A 21,174-nucleotide genomic window follows, 5' to 3' on the forward strand; every position below is an offset into this window, starting at 1 on the left:
CTACAAAGTTTAGTAACAATAATTTAAGTATTAAGTAATTACTTTAACTAAAAATTTAAGATATGTAAAGATTTTTAATTTTAATGTTTTTTGCAGCAATAGTTTCCACACATGAAAATCCAACCCTTTTTGAAGACCAAGTTCCGTACAAAGCCCAGAGTATCAGTAATGTTTGATATTACCGGTATTAAGAATCTGCGGTATGGCGCCGAAAACAAAACTGTTCTCTACACTTTATTTTCGTTTTTCATAGTGCTCACACTGTATTTCCTAACCAAAGATTGGAAGGGCCTCACTTCACCTGAAGAAGTGGACTTGGGATCATTTCGGGTAATATCACACCATCGCAAAAAATCTCATAGCCCAAGAAGACACTAGCAATGATAATTTTAATTTTATTAACAGTTGCTCAATAAAAAGTATCCCAAAATGGATTTTATTTAATATAATACGGATTACAAAAAAATGAGGTAAGAAAAGCTTAAAAACTTTTTTAAATAGCGAGTTCGTTATCGATGATTTATACAGTATCAAAATCCACATCAATATTCAACTCTCTGAGATCATCGTGTATGATAGATAAATTGGCAAAACACGCTAATTCTGAGCCTTTTTGGGGAGTCGTCGAAGCAATGCCGATCAAACGACCTCTCTGTATTAATAGGTCTCCAGCCCGCACCTCACACTTCGAGAGGTGTTTAACACATATAAAATTCTGGTTGATTAACCTTTCTAACGATTGTCCCTTATTGTAACTCGTCATATTATCGAATCTGGCCAATGTCGCAGACTGGAACGACAATGTTCGGCCGCCGCGGAAAGGTCTCCCGATTATAAATGCGAGCCGTTTGAAACTCGATGAACCCAGGCGTACCAAGCTCCCACAGTATACCATTTTGTCGTGAGTCGTCAATAAAACTAATTTCTTTGTCACAACTCCGTCGTGTGGAATCGGCTCGATGACGTTCACTCCAAAACCTTTTTTACAGCGATGACTGTAACACATAAATCATATATTTAAATCCCCAAGATTACGAAATTTACTAGAGATATAGAGCTTTCGACAACAAGTAAGGTTTAATCCCCTATATCGTAGAACCTTCTCCACTATAGCATACCAGAAACGGTTCCGGTTTTAAACTCAGTCAGACAAACATAATCTTAATAATGTAGGTACCACGGAACAGAAACCGTGGTAAGTTGGTACACACAATAAACTGAACTTAGTCTTAGGTCGTTTTATTTATTGGAATAATCCTCATTGTATTAATTTGGCCATATTTATAGGTAGGTATATTATTTGTTTACATTTATCAACTACTTTTTCGTCTATAAATAAAGAACTGGAACAAAATTCTCTCAGATAAACCTCATCATGTAATTCAACTTCTAATACACAATTATTAATTATACATTTACTTCTAGGTAATAACAGATCCCATACCTAGTAAGACTTCCTAAATATATGCGAATAGGTCCAGACTTCAGGCATACTGCATTAGCTAGAACAGAACTAGCGCCCACCATGGCACCGACGCATATCAATTCTTGTGACTTTATCGAATGTATCCGGGCAGCGTACTTATATTTATCCACCCTCATTACATTGCAATGTATTTCTCTATCATGAATAAGTGAATGGGTTTGAAATCCTTTGTAAAAAATAACCAAGTTATTTATAACTATGGCCATTGTAACGACAAATATGGCACATAGTAAACCAATAATACAGGTCTTGCTTCTCTGGGTTCGATCATCCCATGGCGTGTTGAAAAAATTATATTCATAATTGCTTTGTTGCGCGTCAGTCTCTTCGATGAGGGTGTTATTTTCAATTTTATTTGGCATTATACGCACATTAGTTAGTACAATGTAGACGCTTTAGCATAATTATTTTATGTAAATGAGCCAAAAGATTTAAAATTATAAATATCAAACATTCATTACCGCTTATGATAAATGTAATCAAGTTGGTCTTGGCCAAAGAGTATAGTACCCTATATAGGAATAACTTATATGGTCTTGACTATGATAATAAATTAATGTGGATAGTTTTAAGTTTATTAGCTGTTTCGCCAGTTTCCTGCCAAATAATATCAATGGTCCCTACAGGTATAAAGTCCAGCAGTATCATGTAAAATGGGTTTAAAATACTAATGATGAAGTTTACAGTAAAATGTAGTTCTTAGAGATTGTTGATAGCCATTTAGGATAAGAACACACTGTTATTTGTTATCAAAATTCAGATTGCGTCAAAACTCAGTTGGCTATTCAGTGGATAAGGTTGGGCAATAATACTATAGTAACCTATACATATAGGAAAAGAGAGACATCTTACTTGATAAAATGGAAACATATGCACGGCAGCGCTACCAAGTGGATTGGTGAGCAAAACTCGGCACGTTATACATACGTATAAATAGTATATATGTTTCAAATAAAATGCATCGTACCAATAATACCTCATATTTCATAAAGGTGATTAATTTTGTACTGACTGGCCTAAAATTGCCACTTCTAACGTATAAAAAATACAGATAAGTATCAGCCAGAATCCAAGGACATAATTAAAAAATAAGGTGACGTGACATATCAGAACAGACAATCCTGACATTGACGCTTGACATGTGATGATGACATTAACATTGTGTCAAACTGTCAAACAAACTTGTTTTATTTGTTTTCAAAAAGTTCACACTATTAACACAAAACATTTAAATAATAACATTTTAATATTAACGCAATATTTAAGTCACATAATGTTAAAATAAGTTAACGCTAATCGAAATAATACTTAAACGTTAAGTTTGATATAGATTATTAAGAAAAATCGTGTTTCAAAATGCCAACAGTAATTTTGATGGATACTTCCCTGTCTATGTCCCGGCCGGTGGCTTCGGACACAGGGGACAATAGTACTACGAGGTTCAATGTGGCTACAGCCGCTGTGAACTCGTTCCTAGACTACTTATCCATACATGCGAAGTTGGAGCATGTTGCTTTGGTATCATTTTCCTCTACATATGAAGGTAACCCTATACTAGTGTTAATTGAGATATATTAAACAAACTCATCAACGTAGCAGAGATAAGCTAGTGATTGGAACGTGAAATATTTCACCAAACCTCCCCAATTGGGCATAAAACGAGTAAAACCCACATGCATGTCTATACTCATAGAGAATCCACAAGTAGGGTAGGATAGCTATGGGTATATTATATGATTTCTTTTATAATAATTACATGGGAAGAATTTCTGAGATAATTTCTAATACTCACATAATTCTGAAAATGAAATAAACACACCTGGGGCTTGAACCTTGGTCCCCTTAATTCAGAGATAGCACTTCAACCGCCAGACTACCTGAGTGATATTCTTCTAAGAAATATAAAAACAACAAGCTTGTTATTTCCAATTGTTTAGTTGGATTTTTTTAAAATGTTATTGGTAATGTTACAGTGGCTGTGTCATTCACCAGAGAATTCGACACTATAAGAGCAAAACTACCCTTACTGGAAGAAGGTGACAAGACTTGCTTAGAAACGGCTTTACTTGGGGTCAATCAGCTGGTGCTGAATGAATGGGGCTATGGATATCAGACTCCTGTACAAATTATATTGGTAAATATTCAAAATGTACTAAAATTGGAAAACGATGGCTTATTAGAGATAGTCACAAAATACTTCAAACCTTGAAAATATTATAGTATATATATGTTAGGGTAAATGTGGATAGTGCGGTTATTACGTATAATTACCGGGAACTATGCATAATTACCAGTGATCGTAGTAAAGGTTGTAAAAACTTTCAAATTAATCACATTTACCGGTATTTATATAAAATTACCATACCCCTTTAGTAAATGTAGTAAATAATGAAATCAAACATTGGAATCAAATTCTATGGGGTGGAGTAATAAAATACATGCCTTACTATTATCTCTGATCGCTTATAAAATTTTAAGTACATTATAAGTACAGTATAAGTACTTTACATTATTTGGACCCACCTGCTCGCAGGGCGCTATGGCGCCCTGCTTGCTTAGTTTTATATTTTCTTTTATGTTCCAACCTAACCTAACCAATCCTAAAGAATTTCATACCGGCTTGGTTTTGGTTAGGTTAGATCACTATATTTACCATGTGCGTTGGTAATTATAGATACTTACCGATTGCTTACATTTACCGTAACATATATATCAACTAGTTTTTGCCCGCGGCTTCGCCCGCGTTTAAAAGAAAATAATATAACATACCTACTAACATACATAAAACTGAAAATTCGTACCTTCAACTTTGCTAAAGATCGTCACTTGATCAAATGCATAGTTTACAATTCAATCCTTACTAATATCGATTAAAATAATCGATGTTTTGGGTCCGAAAGATCGATACTTCGATCTAATAATCGATCTTAGATTGCCATCCCTAGTTCCCGTGGGATTTCCGGGAAAAAAACTATCCTATGTCCTTTCTCGGGTCTCAGACTATCATTGTACAAAATTTCATTAAAATCGGTTCAGTGGTTTAGGCGTGAAGAAGAGACAACCAGACAGACAGACAGAGTTACTTTCGGATTTATAATATTAGTAAGGATATCAAAATCATATTCAGAATATTCATATTTGAATCAGAGACTAAGCTATGACCAGATCAGTAAATGTGTATGTACACAATCATCAACAGCGAATAATTATGTAAAATATTCCTCACCCAAGTTGTGTGATACATTACATACATTTAGGAGTAATACTACATTTCCCTGTTTAATTTTCAGATAACTGATGGTAGTTGTGGAGTTGGTTCAATAGGCAGGATGCGTATCATGCAAGCCTTGCCGTTACCACCCTCATATCCTGCACGGATACACATATTACTCATTGTCTCCCCACACGATCCATGCTTACAACAAGGTAAACATAAAATTAATAAGTACATATAAATCTTATGATATTTCTTAACTATTAAGTATTAAATACATTATAATTTACAGTACTATTTGTCTTTTTACTATATTTCTATAAAATACTTATATGTGTCAACATAATAACTCAGAAAAACAGTAAGAATGCATACACAAAAGTATAAGTCAACTGCTTTCACATTTTAAATAAATATTTACACTACAAAGTTAGTTACTGATTTTATTTCATTTCGTGTAATATTTTAATATTTTCCTATTACAGCTATGCCAATATACCAGAAAATTGTTGATTTAGCATGTACCACACCAAACAATCCGACTGGCAACATAACCAGAGGTGCCATCTATTGTCCAGACCAACTTACCATTCCAGGTGTAAGTAATAAATAAAAAAATAATTAATAAATTAAAATCAAAAACAGTGAAATTTTAATGTTAAATTAATTTTAATACTACATTATAATTAGCATTATAAACTTTTTTGCCAAATCTGAAATGGTGCTACAGCAATATGATACATCAATGAATGTCGTCAATCACAATCACACCGTATGTATTGTAATAACAGGTAGTAGCAGCAGTGAACAGGTTATGCGAGCAGCAGTACCAGGAGTACTGGTGCTCGCTGAAGTGCGGGCAGCTGGAGGCGCGCGTGCAGCTGTTCCCCGCGCCGCAGCCCGCCGCGCACGACGGGCTCGTCACCGCCTACACGCTCGCGCCGCAGATGCACGTCGTGGGCTTCCTGCACCAGTCCGAAATGGGTAAGAGGCACCAGAACCCAGCTGTGTGAGCAGCAGTATAGTCCGCGTACGACTGCTAGTCCGCTCTGAATATAGAAATTAATCGCTTGGCCATAGCAAATTGTATGACTACACCTGCTCACAACAACTTCAGAGCGGATTAGCAGTGTGGCGCGGACTATACTAGGAGTGGTGCTCAGAAGTGCGGGCAGCTGGAGGCGCGCGTACAGCTATTGAAGCTATAGGGAATATTTTCTGCAGCCAATATGTTTGTCATAAACGAAATCACTTAGATCGTAGTAAACAATTTGTATTGTGTGTAGTTGGATAACTACTTTTTCGATTAGTATTAAAAAGTATTCACTTAATGTGGATGCCTATCCATGCTTATGAACACTTTTTTGTCTATCTTTATATACTTTGTCATCTGTATCCTGGACACTCATCAGCTTTTATAATTTCCAGGCACATCGATAGCAATAAGCAAACACTTAGTAATACCACAAGCTCAACCTGGAAATAATAATGCAAATAGAGAAAATTATGGATCCAAAACGCCAACTAAGGTATGAATATTATAATTAACACTGAATATAATTTAATACTGAATTTTATATTGCAGCTTGCCAAAAATATTTGTATATTTCTTTAATTCAATTGCATCAATTAGAAATTACGAGAGTTCTGTCTTACACCACATTATATCTGAATTTTAACTCGAAAATACTATCTTTCGCTCCCAAGCATCCTGTTCTCCAAAGGGTCTGTTTTATGCAGTTACGATATAAAGTATTATGTTTATAGGAAGGTTCCAGTACTGATGGATCAACAAATGAAGAGGACACGTCAGACCCGAGTAATGTACCGAACTTCTGCGTTTTGTTACATGGAGCTATGAAGGTATAGGCATAAATCTTCTAAAATATCATTAAAATGCTTTAGTTAAACATGGCGTCGACTGCAGTATTTTTTAACTTTAATTATTAATAATCACAAAGTTTATATTAAAACTGGGTCATATATATTTATTTTCTGATTATTAAATACTGACTATTTATTGATGGTGGATTATAGGTGGAGGGTATGGCGGCCATAGTCCTGCTCGGTACGGACTGGTGGGGCACGCTGGCGGCGTGGTGCGAGGCGTCGCGCGCGCGGCGCTCGTGCCTGCTGCTGAGCGTGCTGCGGCCGGGCCACTCCGCCGCGCCCTGGCTCGGCCCGCTCGACCAGCTGGGCCCGCCCGACGAGAACAACGCCTCCGGTGAGTGCCACCTGCGGTGTGACGCACATGGTGCTGCTCGGCACGGACTGGTGGGGCACGCTGGCGGGGCGCAATTAAAAATCAAAATTATACCTCTGAAAAGAGAGTGCTCCTATTGATGTTTTCATTAAGTAATAGTAGCTAATTTCATGATTGTATTTTTAACATTGAAATTTTTCTCTCTTATAAATGCTGTATGGGATAATCATGCAACTGAGTTTATCATACACAAATCAAATCACTTTAGTGCTAGATCCTTTAGCAACATTATCTTTTGATTGCATGTAAGGAAAAAATAAATACTTCCATACATAAATATGTGCAGTCTGCGTAAAACTCCCTGACAGAAAACATGAATTCCTGTCTCATATGTATAATAAAACGTCTAGAAAAAGAACAATAACAAAACAAACATGTAAGGAATATCTCCAATGAAAAACTTGAATCCAGCTAGTTATTTTTAATTTATTCCAAGACCTCCACATACATCGGCCTTCTCATCTGCCGTTTCCCGCCATAATCGCCTTTTACTTTTTTTTTAATCACGAATACATCCCTACAGCTAATTAAATATGTGCCCAGCATTATTTTTCGCGTGAAAGATTTTGAACTACATATTTTTAATTTTTTTTTTTAATAATATTGAACTAACGCAAAATATTGTAAGTATTATAAAAACTAAAGTATATAAATGTGACCGTACAAACATATTGATTTTCCAGCGGAATTGTTTCCGATCCGGTCGTGGCGGTCGTACAGCGGCGGCGGGTCGGGCTGCGCGTGGGCGCGGCCGCACGCGCTGCTCGCCGACGTGCAGAAGGTGCTGCGACACGCCCGCAAGCTGCCAGATAAAACCCAACATCTGTACAAGGTAAGATCTTCATAATTTTAATAAGGACTTGTATATTATCTTGCAGACAAAAGTAAGTAGAAAAAATAAGCAAAAGCTTTTTGACTGTACTGAAACTGTTTGGTTAAAATAAGTTTTGACTGGATGTAAGTATATTTACGCCCCTTATTCATAATCAGTCTGGACAATTTCTGTCTCCTAAAATTTGTTAATTTCGATCTATGATACGCAAAGTATCAAATAGATTAAATATAACTAGCGTTAATCGAACTAAATATAACTAGAGTTAATCGACTTAAGGAATATCCCGATATTCCTCGTGACTATTCCGATTATTGTGCCCGCACAATAGTCGCAATAGCCCGATATTAAGTTTCTCTATATAGTGACAAGATCAAACCAATCAGATGCAAGGGAAAAATGTAAATCCATACGAAAATTCTCCAGAGAATTCCATGACTGCACGCTAAATGACTTCACTGCTCTTTTGTGCAATTATTTACACCTAACAATTTTATCTATCCAGGAGCTGAACCGTCTCCGCCGCGTGGCGATCTCGCTCGGCTTCTCGGAGCTGCTCACGTGTGTAGGCAGTGCGTTAGAGCGCGAGTGCACCACGCTGCCGTCGTCCGCGCCGCCGGAGTGCGCGCTGCAACTGGCGCACGCGGCCGCCGCGCTCCGCGACCCCCGCACCGCGCTCGACATCAAGCACACGCTGCAACCGCTCGCAACCAACTTCACTGTTACATCTATGTCGCATTAAAACTATTTTTACTAGTCGTTATTTGAGTTTTCCCCGGTAATATCATTTATATAGGTCTATTTACGATTATGGCAGATTATTCAGGTTATATTTACCCGACTGCCAAGGAAGGGTTATGTTTTTCGCGCGTATCTTGTATGTTTGTCTTTCTTTATTTGATCCGATCTAAAAAACGGCTGGATGAATTTCAACAGTTAAGGTGTCATTATATTTGTCTCAATGACCCGAGTGTCCTTAGATAGGTGTTAGTAAAAAAAAATCAAAATGGCGGATTTTTGGCGCGAAATAGTAACACATTTAAAAAAAAAAGTTAACCGAACCTATCGAGTCGAGAACATATTTGTATATATATAAAATAGCACGGTGACTGACTGACTAACTAACTAAATGACTTTTTCGTTTTTCAAAAATCAACGTACACCCTAAACCAAGGACCTTACAGTTCTGAAATTTTGCACATAGGTTCCCTATATAGCGTGAATAAGTACTAAGAAAGGCCTTTTGGAAATTCCACCCTTAAGAGGGTAAAATAGGGGAAAACAGTTTTTTTGAAATCCTTTAATTTTGAAGCAACTACTATAAAATTTTGTATTTGGCTTTCTGGACAGCGACAAGGACACACTTAGTTATCCCCCTCCGAAAAATCAACCTCTTAGAGGGTAAAATAAGGGTTAAAAGTTCATTTGAACAATCGTCAATTTTGAAGCAAACACTATGAAATTTTGTATCAGGCTTTTTGGATAAAAATAATGAAAATCTACCTCTAACGAGGTAAAATAATGACCGAAACTTTGATTTACTGAAGTTATATATTTTATAGACCGTAAATGGTGGATTTTTTCGCGAAATAGTGTTACTATTTTTTACGTTACGTTTTAAAACGTTACGTTACGTTTTACGTTTTAAAAAAGTTAACCAAACCTATCGAGTAAGGTTGTCAAAATAAAGGAAATTACACATGCATTATATGTATAATATATCTTATATATAAAATTCTCGTGTTAGTTACCGTACTCCTCCGAAACGGCTTCACCGATTTTTACCAAATATTATATACATATTCAGTAGGTCTGAGAATAGGCTACGATCTATTTTTTTTACCCTTAAGTGATAAGGGTTGTTCACCCTTTTTTTTTTATATGGCAACACAACGTTTGCCGGGTCACACACACACACACAAGATCAATCAACACATCAAGATGACTGTCTGACTAAATGAGTGAGTTGCTGTGCCAGAGATCAACGCAAAGGGAAACCGCTGAACTTAAGCGTGCTGGAATTTTACACATAGGTTGAGCACTACGAGGATAAAATAGGATAATATTACATATTTGAACATCTTTTGTTTTTGAAGCAGATACCTACTATGAAACTTTGTATTTGGCTTTCTGGATAAAAATAATGAAATGCCTATTTCACTGCTTTTGGAAATTCTACTTCAGCCCTTTTGGTGCAGTCGGGTTTTTGATTTTTTTAATTAATTACTTGTTATTTTAATGCAGGCTTCTCGGAACTGAAACCGAGTACTATGTAGACGAATAAATGCTATGAAAATAGCAATTTCTATTTAGACAAAAATGTTAATAAATTGCCAATGTAAATTTGCCAAATAGGTGTTCAGTGTATAAAATCAAATAATCTGGGAATTATTGCTATTCGGCGGTAATATGCTTGTAAAGTGATTCTGTGTTGCTACTCATCTACTTGAAGTTCACCAGTATTCTATTTTAATTATTCTAATTTTGGTATAGTCCGCTCTCAAGTTGTTGCGAGCAGGTGTAGTCATACAATTTACTATGGCGACGCGATTAATTTCTATGTTCAGAGCGGACTAGCAGTTTTACGCGGACAATACTATAGTAAAGTTTTGTGGGTAGATGTGAAATATTGATAGTATTGACATTGACCATAGACTTAGAAGTATTTAGCATTTTACTCTGTGAATTATTCGTCATCTATAATATTGACAAAGATGAATTGGAAATTTGCAAGATTTTGACAAAATGTCAATTTGACACAAAGGAAATGTAATGGATACTGGAAAGCCGACAACGAATCGTGTTTTTGTTATTGGAAAGTTATAAAAGAAAATACGTGTAATTTGTAGTGTATCACAATTTTACCATCACGACAGTTTAAATACGATGTAGCACGAGTGATTTTACCGCGAAGTTTTGCATAAAAATATCAAAATGGTCGACTCGGTAGCCTATCATAAATTCATGAGTATTCTCTCCATGTCTAGTATTCCGTTCATGTTTACTATTCATGGAGATTTTGTGTTCGACGACTCCGAAGCAGTAGTGAAGAACCCCGATGTTACGTCGGATGCCTGGTGGAATACGTTCGGTCATGATTTCTGGGGAACAAATATAACGAGCAACCTGAGTCACAAGTCTTACCGGCCTCTCACAGTTTTATCATATAGGTAAGCTAGCTTCTGTATCAATTCATTCAATTCCCAATACTAGGGTACCTGAGTAAACTTTAAAAATATTAAGGGGTACAGTCGGGTACAGTGCTCTCCCCACAGTTTAACATTTAAAATACTATTTATTTTATTTATTTATTTGGTCTATATATGCTATGCTATCTCTTAGTCCTGGGAAATTTAAAATTTACACACACAATTTTATTGCTGCGATGAAAGTGTTGCATTCAATTAACACTTTTATTTACTTCATGATGCATGTATGATAATGTATAACAAAGCAACCACATATCAATCCTACAGGCTCATTCCATATGCAGACTGACACCGAATGTTTAATATTGATTCTGCTCTAAATTTGGTCATAAATATGAATACACAACTCATTTTTGTGTGTGCATGTTAACCCAGACAGAAATTCATAATAATAGCCTGAATGTAATGTGTTGTGAAATTTATTACTATTATTAACATACCACCTAATCAAATATATTTATATCAATGTTTGACCGGCAATCCTTACTAAGCGAGCAAGTAACATTTGCAAGAGAATCATGTGAGCTTGAAATATTTAAAAAAAAATCACATAAGTGTTGGATTGAACAAATTTCTATGTCTGATAAAATCAGTTCAATCAACAATTATGAAAGTTTTTTTTTTGAAACTAACTTTATTCACTCACTTATACAGCAAACACAATGTCGCCTAGTGAGGTTTGGTTTTCGCGCATTGATAAATGTCACTAACAAATGTTGTTGTTTTTTGTGTACAGGCTCAACTACCTGCTCAATCATAAGCATCTATCGGCTACTCAGTTCAAGGTCACAAATCTGGTGTGTCACAGTATATGCTGTGTTATCATATGGCAAACTCTCGAGAGAGTCCTCACCCGAGTAAAGTTCAAAGCACGTACAGTCTACTCTATCGACATTGCTTACTCCGCCGCTTTGCTCTTTGGTGCCCATCCCATACATACAGAAGTCATTTGTGCGGTCGTCGGCAGAGCTGATGTACTGGCTGCTATAACATTCTTCTTGTCCTTTTTTCTGTACGAAAAAGCTATGGACAATACAAACCTGAAGTACCCCTACATTTTTGCATCCATATTTTTCGCGGGATGCTCCATGTTGTTTAAGGAGAATGGAATAACTGTGCTGGTTTGTATTTACTAACATTGAATTAAGTTTTAAAAAGTTTGATGCATTCGTCCCTAACCAATATCAATATAACTCTACACCGTTAGTAACCATGGTTTCATGTGGACTTTTAGCAGCTATTCAGTAGCGATACAATCACAAAATGACTGCAATATAAAGACAATGTTGTAGCGTCACCCTTTTACCACATATCATCTGAAACAGTCACGTCTTAGTTTCAACGGACTGTGATACTCTCGTAATACATATCGTATTTTGAGATTCGCTGCTGAATTGCTACAAGAAGTCACAATGTGTGACTGCGCTAACAATAGCATTTTTTTTGTAAAATTTTAACTTTCTATTATTTAAAGGATGTATTGAACCTTTTACATTATTTATTAATCTGATTAAAATCACAATTTTTTATTATTATGTATTCATTATTTTCAGGGATTCTGCATTTTATATGAACTAATTGTAAAATTGAAAATAAATCGCAGAGGAAACATTCATATTTGCAAGAAGTCTATTATAAAGATTATTACTATTACAATTGCTGCTGCGTGTTTGTTGTATAGCAGATGGAAGGTCATGGGAGGAACAAAGCCGATTTTCAAGCCTACGGACAATCCTGCTGCATTTAGTGATGATAATTTTGTGAAGGTAAGTAGCATGATATGAAATTGAATTAATAAGGCCAGTACCCTTACCATGAGTTTTCAAAACATCCCACAATTTTACATTACGTTTAGTCAATCCATTATTCTGTTCCGTTTGCTTAGTAGACTGAGCAAACGTAACAATAAGCAAGTTCTCAAGTCATTTTGTTAATTTAGACACTTAATGTTACGTTACTGACACTATAGTTCTGATACAATCCGCTGGGGGCGTTGATTGGAAATTGTATGGGCAAATACGTAAACAAATACCAAAACAGTCATATTTGTCAAAACGTAAAAACTCATGGTAAGGGTACTGTTAATAATTTTTACATATTGTAAGCTTCAATCATAATATTCCTACTTTTCAGGAAGTAGAAGATTTTTATTTAAGTAATTTTTTTTTATTGTTCTCTTAAAAAAATATTATCCTATTATTATGATCCATTGAGAGTTTTGTCAATATATTTATATATTGACTAATATATTTAAATAATATATTAATATATTGACAAATATGAAAACGAATGATGTAATAAAACACAACAAGCAATTTTCTTATATGCCTTGAAGACTGAAACTCGCAATAAGTATTACTTGAGGAACTATTTTTAAATTTGTTGTATACATATTACTTTGTGAACTTCACACTTTTTTGAAATTATTATGAAGAATTTTTAAAGTATAGCTTTCTTTTCAATATTTCTTCACTGTTAATATATTATATTTTTGTTTTTCTTCCAGGTGGCAACATATAGCTATCTATACTTCTTGAATCTACTTCTTTTGATGTGGCCACAATGGTTGTGTTATGATTGGTCTATGGGATGTGTACCGCTCATAAAAAATATTCAAGATGCTAGACTTTTCTGGGTGCTATTAATGTATGGATTTGGGATACTATTCATAGCTTATATCTTTATTGCCAACAAGAAAAAACCTACCAGAAGGTAAATTAAACATGCCATCTAAATGTTTCATAGGGAAAAGTGACCGTAACCCATCCTGTTCCTCTATTCTTGCCTAAAATCCTCATCCATCTCTAGCCTCAATGTTTTTATAATATAGGAGTAGCAGATGAGCATGTAGTCCACCTGATGGTAAGTGCCTACTGCCGCCCATGGACATAATCAATCCAAGATATGATTATATTCCTACCAGACGTCGGCTACAGATGCGCTACCCCTGAGCACCACATGCTTCAAATCTGAACACAGCAACGCTTAACACTGCTGTTATTAGGTATTTTGCTCAAAAATAAAAGTTTTTTGACTTTTTACATTTAATATTACAGTGAAACACTTATAATATGTACTTAAATATATGAACTATAATTGTGTATGAGTTTAAACCCTTATCAATGTTTGCGCGAACTTGAATATAGCTATTGCGAATATATTTTCAAATAGTACATTTACACACATTTTGAAATCAAATTAACACATATATGAGTTTTGTGAGTTGTCAGTATGTTAGATCTGTCTAGTTAGTGTAAGTTAAGTGTTAGTGTAGATCAATAAAATAAATAAATAAATAAATGCATAGAAAAGTAAATAAATTTCATGATTTTTTTTTATTGTACAATACATAATTTTCCAGGTTGCTACTGATTGCCATTGCACTGATAATAGTACCGTTCTTGCCGGCCAGTAATATATTCTATCCGGTCGGGTTTGTGATTGCGGAGCGAATAATGTACATTTCATCCATTGGGTACTGCCTGATCCTCTGCATATGCTTAAACAAGATGATTCAATTCGACAAAGCACGTGTGGTACGCATTTTATTAACAAAATACTGCTGTAAATTTTAAATATGAAAACATTTTTGAGTTCTAGGTTATCAGTATGATTTTTATATACTTATTTTTATTTACATATAAGTAAGTATATAATTACAGCGTCATAGCTAGGGTCATGAGCATCCCCAAACAAGATTTGATCTTAAACATGCGAATAAATCAAGTTTGAAAATATTGCACTTTTTTCAGCGATCATTGTAATTTAGATTAACATTAGATAACATTATTTTTCTTTTGTGAGTCTGCAAAATACGCCCTCTGAAGGTAGTGGCCCTTGCATCCACCCATCATGCCCGGCCCTAGATACGACGCTGCCAAACTATATATTATATAATGCTGAAGTTTATTGTGTTGTAAATAACCTTGTGAACTGTAACTAATTGAAAAATACAAAATTTCAGGTTTCGCTATTACTATTTTGTAGTATGTTAATATTATTCGCTGGTAAGACCTGGCAGCGATCGAAAGCGTTTCAGAATGAGTATAAGCTATTCACGAGTGGTTTAGCTGTTTGTCCGTTGAATGCTAAAATACACTACAATGTTGCAAAAGTAGCTGATGCTAGAAACATGACTTCTTGGGCCATGGTCGAATATAAAGAGGCTATAAGGTAAATAGGAAATCATTTCTAAGATTAGTTGGGGCATGGGATGTAGCTTTGTAAAAGAAGAGGGAGTGGGCTTCAAAGCTTTTACATAGACGGTCTTCCAATTTGTTGGGTCTGCAATAAATAACCTCTAAAACATGTTGATGGAAAAAAGGTCCGTCTATTCGACTTTTTTTCTCGCCTATGCTTAGAGGACCCTCTCTTTCGCCTGCATATACAGGGTGAATTTTTAAAACGGGCCTTCAGGGCCAAATCCGAAACTATAAGGATTAGCGAAAAATGCTAAAAGGAGTTACGAGGCCGATTTTGATAAAAACTAAAACTGCATCATTACTTTTTTAAAATAACTTTTTCCCTAGCCGGGAATCGAACGAGTTCATTTTGAAAAAAAATGCACCCTCTATATTATTCCACTATCTGATAGTGTTGCTTATAAGGATCAAAATCTGGAAAGTAATGATAAATGACAAACTAAAGGAAAAGCCTCAATTTTAAGAAAATACAATTTTTTTCATATTAATTTGGCAGTTAAGTTCCCGCCATTCATCCATTTAAACATTTCGTGTATTAACATTTTTTTTGGCTCAATGTTTCTAATCATTCGAAATGGATGTTTTGTTTCCCAATAATTTATATTTTTATGTCCGACTTAGTTAAGGTTATTTTTAGGACCATTAAAATAGATTTACTTGCTATGGGCGGAGTTTCGTTTAATACAGATGTAAAGTTGACAATTTGCGAGAATTACTTTTTAGAGTCAAATCCGAGTGATTACTAAAAAAAGAGATATAGAAAATCATATTTAACGATGAAACGAAGTTGTAAACAACAAACAATAAGAATTTTCTATTTAATCAGTTATCTATTTTCATTATAAAATAAATCCTAAAAACGGCGGTAACTTATTTGCCAAACTATTACTTTCTCATACTAAGCCGTATGTCATAGTCATAACATCGAATAATTAGTTGATTAACCAACAAATTCTTCAATGGTATGACTTATGTCTGTTTCTAAAGAATTATACATAAATCATTTGTTATGTATAATCCTTAAGGATTAGTATGCCAATGTATGGAAAAATACGTATTTTCTTCAAAATTTTCCTTTTCGTTTAATTTGTCACATAACATTACTTCCCAGAATTTGATCCTTATAAGCGACACTATCAGATAGTGGAATAATATAGAGGTGTCATTTTTTTCAAAATGAACTCGTTCGATTCCCGGCTAAGGAAAAAAATATTTTAAAAAACTAATGATGCAGTTTTAATTTTTATCAAAATCGGCCTCGTAACTCCTTTCAGCATTTTTCGCTAATCCTCATAGTTTCGGATTTGACCCTGAAGGCCCGTTTTAAAAATTCACCCTGTATAAGCCCATTACGGGTGATGTCGGAGCTGGTGTGTGATGCAATCAATTTTAAGCAAATGTTCAATCTAACCTACAATATCCATATAATAACTTTTCACCCCAGTTTAGATATTACCCTCGATAACTTCATTTGCTCGATAGCAACATTTTTTTTTATATATTGTTTTGAAGAAATGTGCCTGATTTTTATATATCTTGTATTTATATAATATAGCGCTTGATTACACTAGACTAACCGGGTTCGCCGGCTAATTGTAAGAGTAGTCTAAGATCTGTGTACAGCTTAAGCTTTTGATAAAACTAGTTTTAGTTGCAGTAGTGTAGTATCATTGTTTTACATTAAAAACAATTTTAACATAAACATATAATATGAAATTAATTTTGTTTTTGTACCCACTAACTGTAATTATTCCACTTTTCTAAACGATTTCAGGCTTTACCCGGAGTACTATCAGGCTATGAATAACTTGGCGAATATGTTAAAGAATGAGAAAAAGTTTGACGAAGCTGAGGTGTTGCTTAAATCAGCTATAAAGCACAAGTACGTTTTCATTCCTACATCGAATCTCATTTACTATTCAATAAATAAATAATTAAATCATTTAACTATACAATAATATATTTTTATACCTATTTTGAATTAAGCCTGAAAACGCTCGCGGGTGTCATCCTATTCAAAAGTTCATGCAATTCAGTGACACACTAAAAAATTACGTCACACGCCCCGATTAGTTGACAAGATGGTCGACTGTAGTATTTTATACTTTTATTTTATTGAAAATATAATTAATCTTAAAGGTTTTTTAAGTGGGTCATTTTTGAAAATCCTTTCAATATATTATTGTTTTTATTAAAAACATTTATTCTTTGATTTTTAATACTATCATCATGCTTATTGTCCTTCTTAAGTGGGTCATTTTTGAAAATCCTTTCAATATATTATTGTTTTTATTAAAAACATTTATTCTTTGATTTTTAATACTGTCATCATGCTTATTGTCCTTCTTAAGAGACATTTCTTATTTCAGGAAAGATTTTCCAGCCGCTTGGATGAATCTAGGAATCGTTTACGCGAATACAAAGCGATATGATGAAGCTCTGATTGCGTACAAAAACGCATTAACATACAGAAGCAATTATCCCGACTGCCATTATAACATTGGAAATTTGGTATATATGCATTAATATTTTTTATTTCTTTCTTTTTTTTTCTGTAGTATGTTTGATATTACGTAGGTGTAGGTAATAAGATGATTAAGTATTGGGTAATCAATATTATCTATGTTATTATCGGTAACATTAATGATGAGCTAATTACTAGTCTGGACTAGTTGGTAGGACAGAATGGCTTACTAGATGTATATGATTTAATGTAAAGTGAACATGTAGATATCTGTCATACCACTCTTGACAAATACAATGGTCATCTCTAATAGGCATGATGACAAATTTTGAAAACACCTTCTATAATGTACGTACATGTCTACTGATTCCAAAAATTGTATTATTTCTGCAATAACTTCAGTATTAACGATAATATTAGCATATTTTTATAGCTATTTAGAATTAAGCGCGAAAATGCTCGCGCGGGTGTCATGGCGTCCGTTGGTGATGTCACACTAGGCCATCCGATACAAAAGTTCAAGCAATTCAGTGATATACCCAAAAATGACGTCATTCGCGCCCCGATTAGCGTTTCAGACAAAATGGCCAACTGCAGTATTTTATACTTTCATCGTATTGAAAATATAATAATACTTATTTTTTTAAACTGGGTCATTTTTGAGAATCCTTTCAATATATTGTTTTTACTTAAATCATTTATTCTTTGATTTTTTAATACTGTCATCATGCCTATTGGGGGTGACGGTGATACCTCCTCAGACGAACCATGCCTTTCAAACGACACATACATTTGCTATCAAGTAGATATAATATTATGAAATCTTTTGCTACTATTAATTTTATTGTATTATTTATGAACTTTTTTTAGTATTTGGAGATGAACAAAACTGAAGATGCACTGAAGTTTTGGTACAAAGCTATAAATCTAAAACCAACTCATGTGCCTGCTTGGGTCAACTTGATATCGTTACTGGATAACACAGGTAAATGTTAACTGTTATGCAATATTCAGATTTCATGTAAAAACAATGAATGAAAGTATACTTTTTTACCGTGTACGTACCAAGCAGCCTGTACAATCTTATAAAGTTTTCTGTCTTTGCATCATCCGGCTTTTCGTGCAGGCTACATTTTATTCATCCGAATAAGCATATCGTGGCTGGAAAGGCTAACAGTCCCCCCCAAAGAACCCTCTTTGTGCGTTAGAGTTTAAGTGACGACACAATGAAACTAAAAAAATAGTTTTATTGAAACCATATTCTCATACTGCTATTTAAATACAAATATGTTTCAAATTACTAAATAAATATATGTACTATGCTTATTCACTAAAACATTATTTCTTTGAATAATTTATTCGTTACGACGAAAATATATGTAAATATCCCCTTTTTTGAATAGTAAATATAATGGGTAGTTATAGTACTCAGATCATTAAATCTACGATTAGTTTCGGCTAATTTTGTATCAACGGCAACTGTGATAAGTTTAAAAAAGCTTGTAAAAATATATTGCTAATTTTTAGGCCAAAGGGAACGAGTTGTGCAAATAATGTCCAATGCCCTCAAGGAACTGCCAGAATCTGCCTCAATCAATTTCGTCGTTGCAAATGTTTATGGCAAAATGGATAAGTATGAAGAGGCTGAAAAATATTTCTTACGTGCAATCTCTTTATTTGGATATCGTGTTCAACCTGTGCACTATTTTAATTTGGGTGAGACTTTAAATAACCGTGATAATGTAAATAAATAAAGATTTAATGTGATTTTAAAGATGACGTAATATTAGCAAATTGCATTAGCAGTATCACTTAGCAAGCGTTTCAATACACACACTTTTGCATTTTTTTATTAAGTTCGCAAATTCTCCATTTTCAGGAGTATTGTACCATCGCTGGAAAAAATACGATTTGGCGGAAGAGATCTACAAAAAAGCTTTGAAAATCGATCCTAATTCCCCGAGTATACTAAAAAATCTTAAGAAGATACAGAAGTTAATAAACAAAGTCTGATTATTTTTTATGTTTTTAAGTCTAATTGTTTCAAATGTATCTCTTTGATGTAATTTATTCTAGTCATTGAGTAGTATTTTCTGATAAGCGTAAGAATATTTCATAATATTTATCAATATCAATATATATTGATACGAATTACTAGAACGTAGCGAATATTGTTAACGTATCATTCTAAATTTTTCACATCTCATTATATTAAAAATATAAGTAAGTTTTAATCATATAACCTTTCAATAATATAATAACATATTATAGGTAAGAACTTATTATGGCTATATACTCAATCAATCAATCAATAAAAGTAGAAGATTTACAATTAATTACACAAAAAATATATTATGGTAGTCGTTGATTTTGTAATTTATTATTAAATATTGACGTATTTTGTTATTTTAATACATTCTATTAAAAATATAAGTAAGTCGTAATCATAAACTTTTCATTAAGAGAATAATTTATTATAGGTAAGAACTTATTATGGCTATATACTTATTACTTAATCAATAAAATTTAAAGTAGAAGGTCTACAATTAATAACATACAAATTATATTATAGTAGTTTTTGATTTTGTAATTTATTATTAAAAAGTTGATGTATTTTTGTTATTTTAATACCGTATGCTTTTATTCATGTGTACCTCGGATGGAACCTGAACAATATTGAAGTAACAATCTCGTTAGAGCATTCCTTCAACATATAAAAAATATTTAAGTTCTTGTTTGCAACCAAACATAAAAAATGCTCTGTGCTCTTGACCAAGGTGTTGAGTATTGAAGTACAAATATAATGCAAATCATTCATAAAAATTAATTTTATGGTGATAGAAAATATGAGTACATAGGCTAGGAGTAACCAATTATTTTTGCAATAACAGTAATACAAACAAAAAATGTAATATGGGTACATCACTCCAAATACACTATGTGGAATGTAATGTGACTACATGAAAATCATAAAATGCGCCCCTTCATTATTGAATTTGAATATTTAAGCTACTTTTAGCCCTTGGAGCTACCTTGTTGAGAACCTTAAATTAATTCAACAATCTGTGACTGATAAATGTACTTGTATTTTGTCTGTGGTTGGTGACTGTAGCTGTCAATTGATGATGTGCCGAGTCGGGCATTTTTGGTATTCGAGTACTTTAGTACTCATATAACTATAATCGAGTCAGTACCCGAGTCTAGAGTATTCACAATGTACTCGAGTCAGTTACGAAGTACTCGAGTACCTTACACACTGTCCAATAGCACGAAGACCAAAAAAGAAACAAAAACCTTGCCTAAACTAAACAAAATTAAACAAGTTGTTACTTGCACAATTGCTGCTGTATTCACTCCTTTGCCTATATACCTACCTACCTAAGACTGAAGTAGTACCGTCAGTATTCGAGTATGGTTGGTACTCGAGTATCACTTATTAGTACTCGAGTATGCGAGTTTATGTAAGTATTCGAGTACTGAATCGAGTCGACCTGACTCGGCACA

The 21,174-nt window shown here is 34.1% G+C and overlaps 3 protein-coding genes across 3 annotated transcripts; 2 read left to right on the top strand and 1 right to left on the bottom strand.

Annotated features, from left to right (window-relative positions):
* Window positions 1-381: 381 nt before the first annotated feature.
* On the bottom strand, window positions 382-1,992 carry LOC140747114 (uncharacterized). Its single transcript, XM_073079367.1, has 2 exons — window positions 1,445-1,992; window positions 382-995 (listed from the first exon to the last, which is right to left on the bottom strand). Exons 1-2 carry the CDS (start codon window positions 1,846-1,848, stop codon window positions 521-523), a joined length of 879 nt encoding a protein of 292 aa, XP_072935468.1. The 5' UTR covers window positions 1,849-1,992; the 3' UTR covers window positions 382-520.
* Window positions 1,993-2,742: 750 nt separating this feature from the next.
* IntS14 (integrator complex subunit 14) lies at window positions 2,743-8,551 on the top strand. The gene is made up of 10 exons (XM_073079864.1): window positions 2,743-3,029; window positions 3,460-3,620; window positions 4,777-4,912; window positions 5,186-5,298; window positions 5,492-5,684; window positions 6,129-6,229; window positions 6,468-6,563; window positions 6,738-6,924; window positions 7,647-7,795; window positions 8,301-8,551. Exons 1-10 carry the CDS (start codon window positions 2,843-2,845, stop codon window positions 8,535-8,537), a joined length of 1,560 nt encoding a protein of 519 aa, XP_072935965.1. The 5' UTR covers window positions 2,743-2,842; the 3' UTR covers window positions 8,538-8,551.
* Window positions 8,552-10,540: 1,989 nt separating this feature from the next.
* LOC140747425 (protein O-mannosyl-transferase Tmtc4) lies at window positions 10,541-20,141 on the top strand. The gene is made up of 11 exons (XM_073079865.1): window positions 10,541-10,965; window positions 11,741-12,125; window positions 12,558-12,770; window positions 13,511-13,716; window positions 14,366-14,540; window positions 14,969-15,177; window positions 16,981-17,088; window positions 17,576-17,717; window positions 18,541-18,655; window positions 19,198-19,386; window positions 19,550-20,141. The coding sequence occupies exons 1-11, from the start codon at window positions 10,730-10,732 to the stop codon at window positions 19,681-19,683; spliced, it is 2,112 nt and encodes a 703-aa protein (XP_072935966.1). The 5' UTR covers window positions 10,541-10,729; the 3' UTR covers window positions 19,684-20,141.
* The last annotated feature ends 1,033 nt before the right edge of the window (window positions 20,142-21,174 follow it).

This window comes from Epargyreus clarus, unplaced genomic scaffold (genome assembly GCF_041222505.1).
Source record: "Epargyreus clarus isolate Ecla_fem2 unplaced genomic scaffold, WU_Ecla_fem_2.2 ptg000014l, whole genome shotgun sequence".
Lineage (NCBI taxonomy): Eukaryota > Metazoa > Arthropoda > Insecta > Lepidoptera > Hesperiidae > Epargyreus > Epargyreus clarus.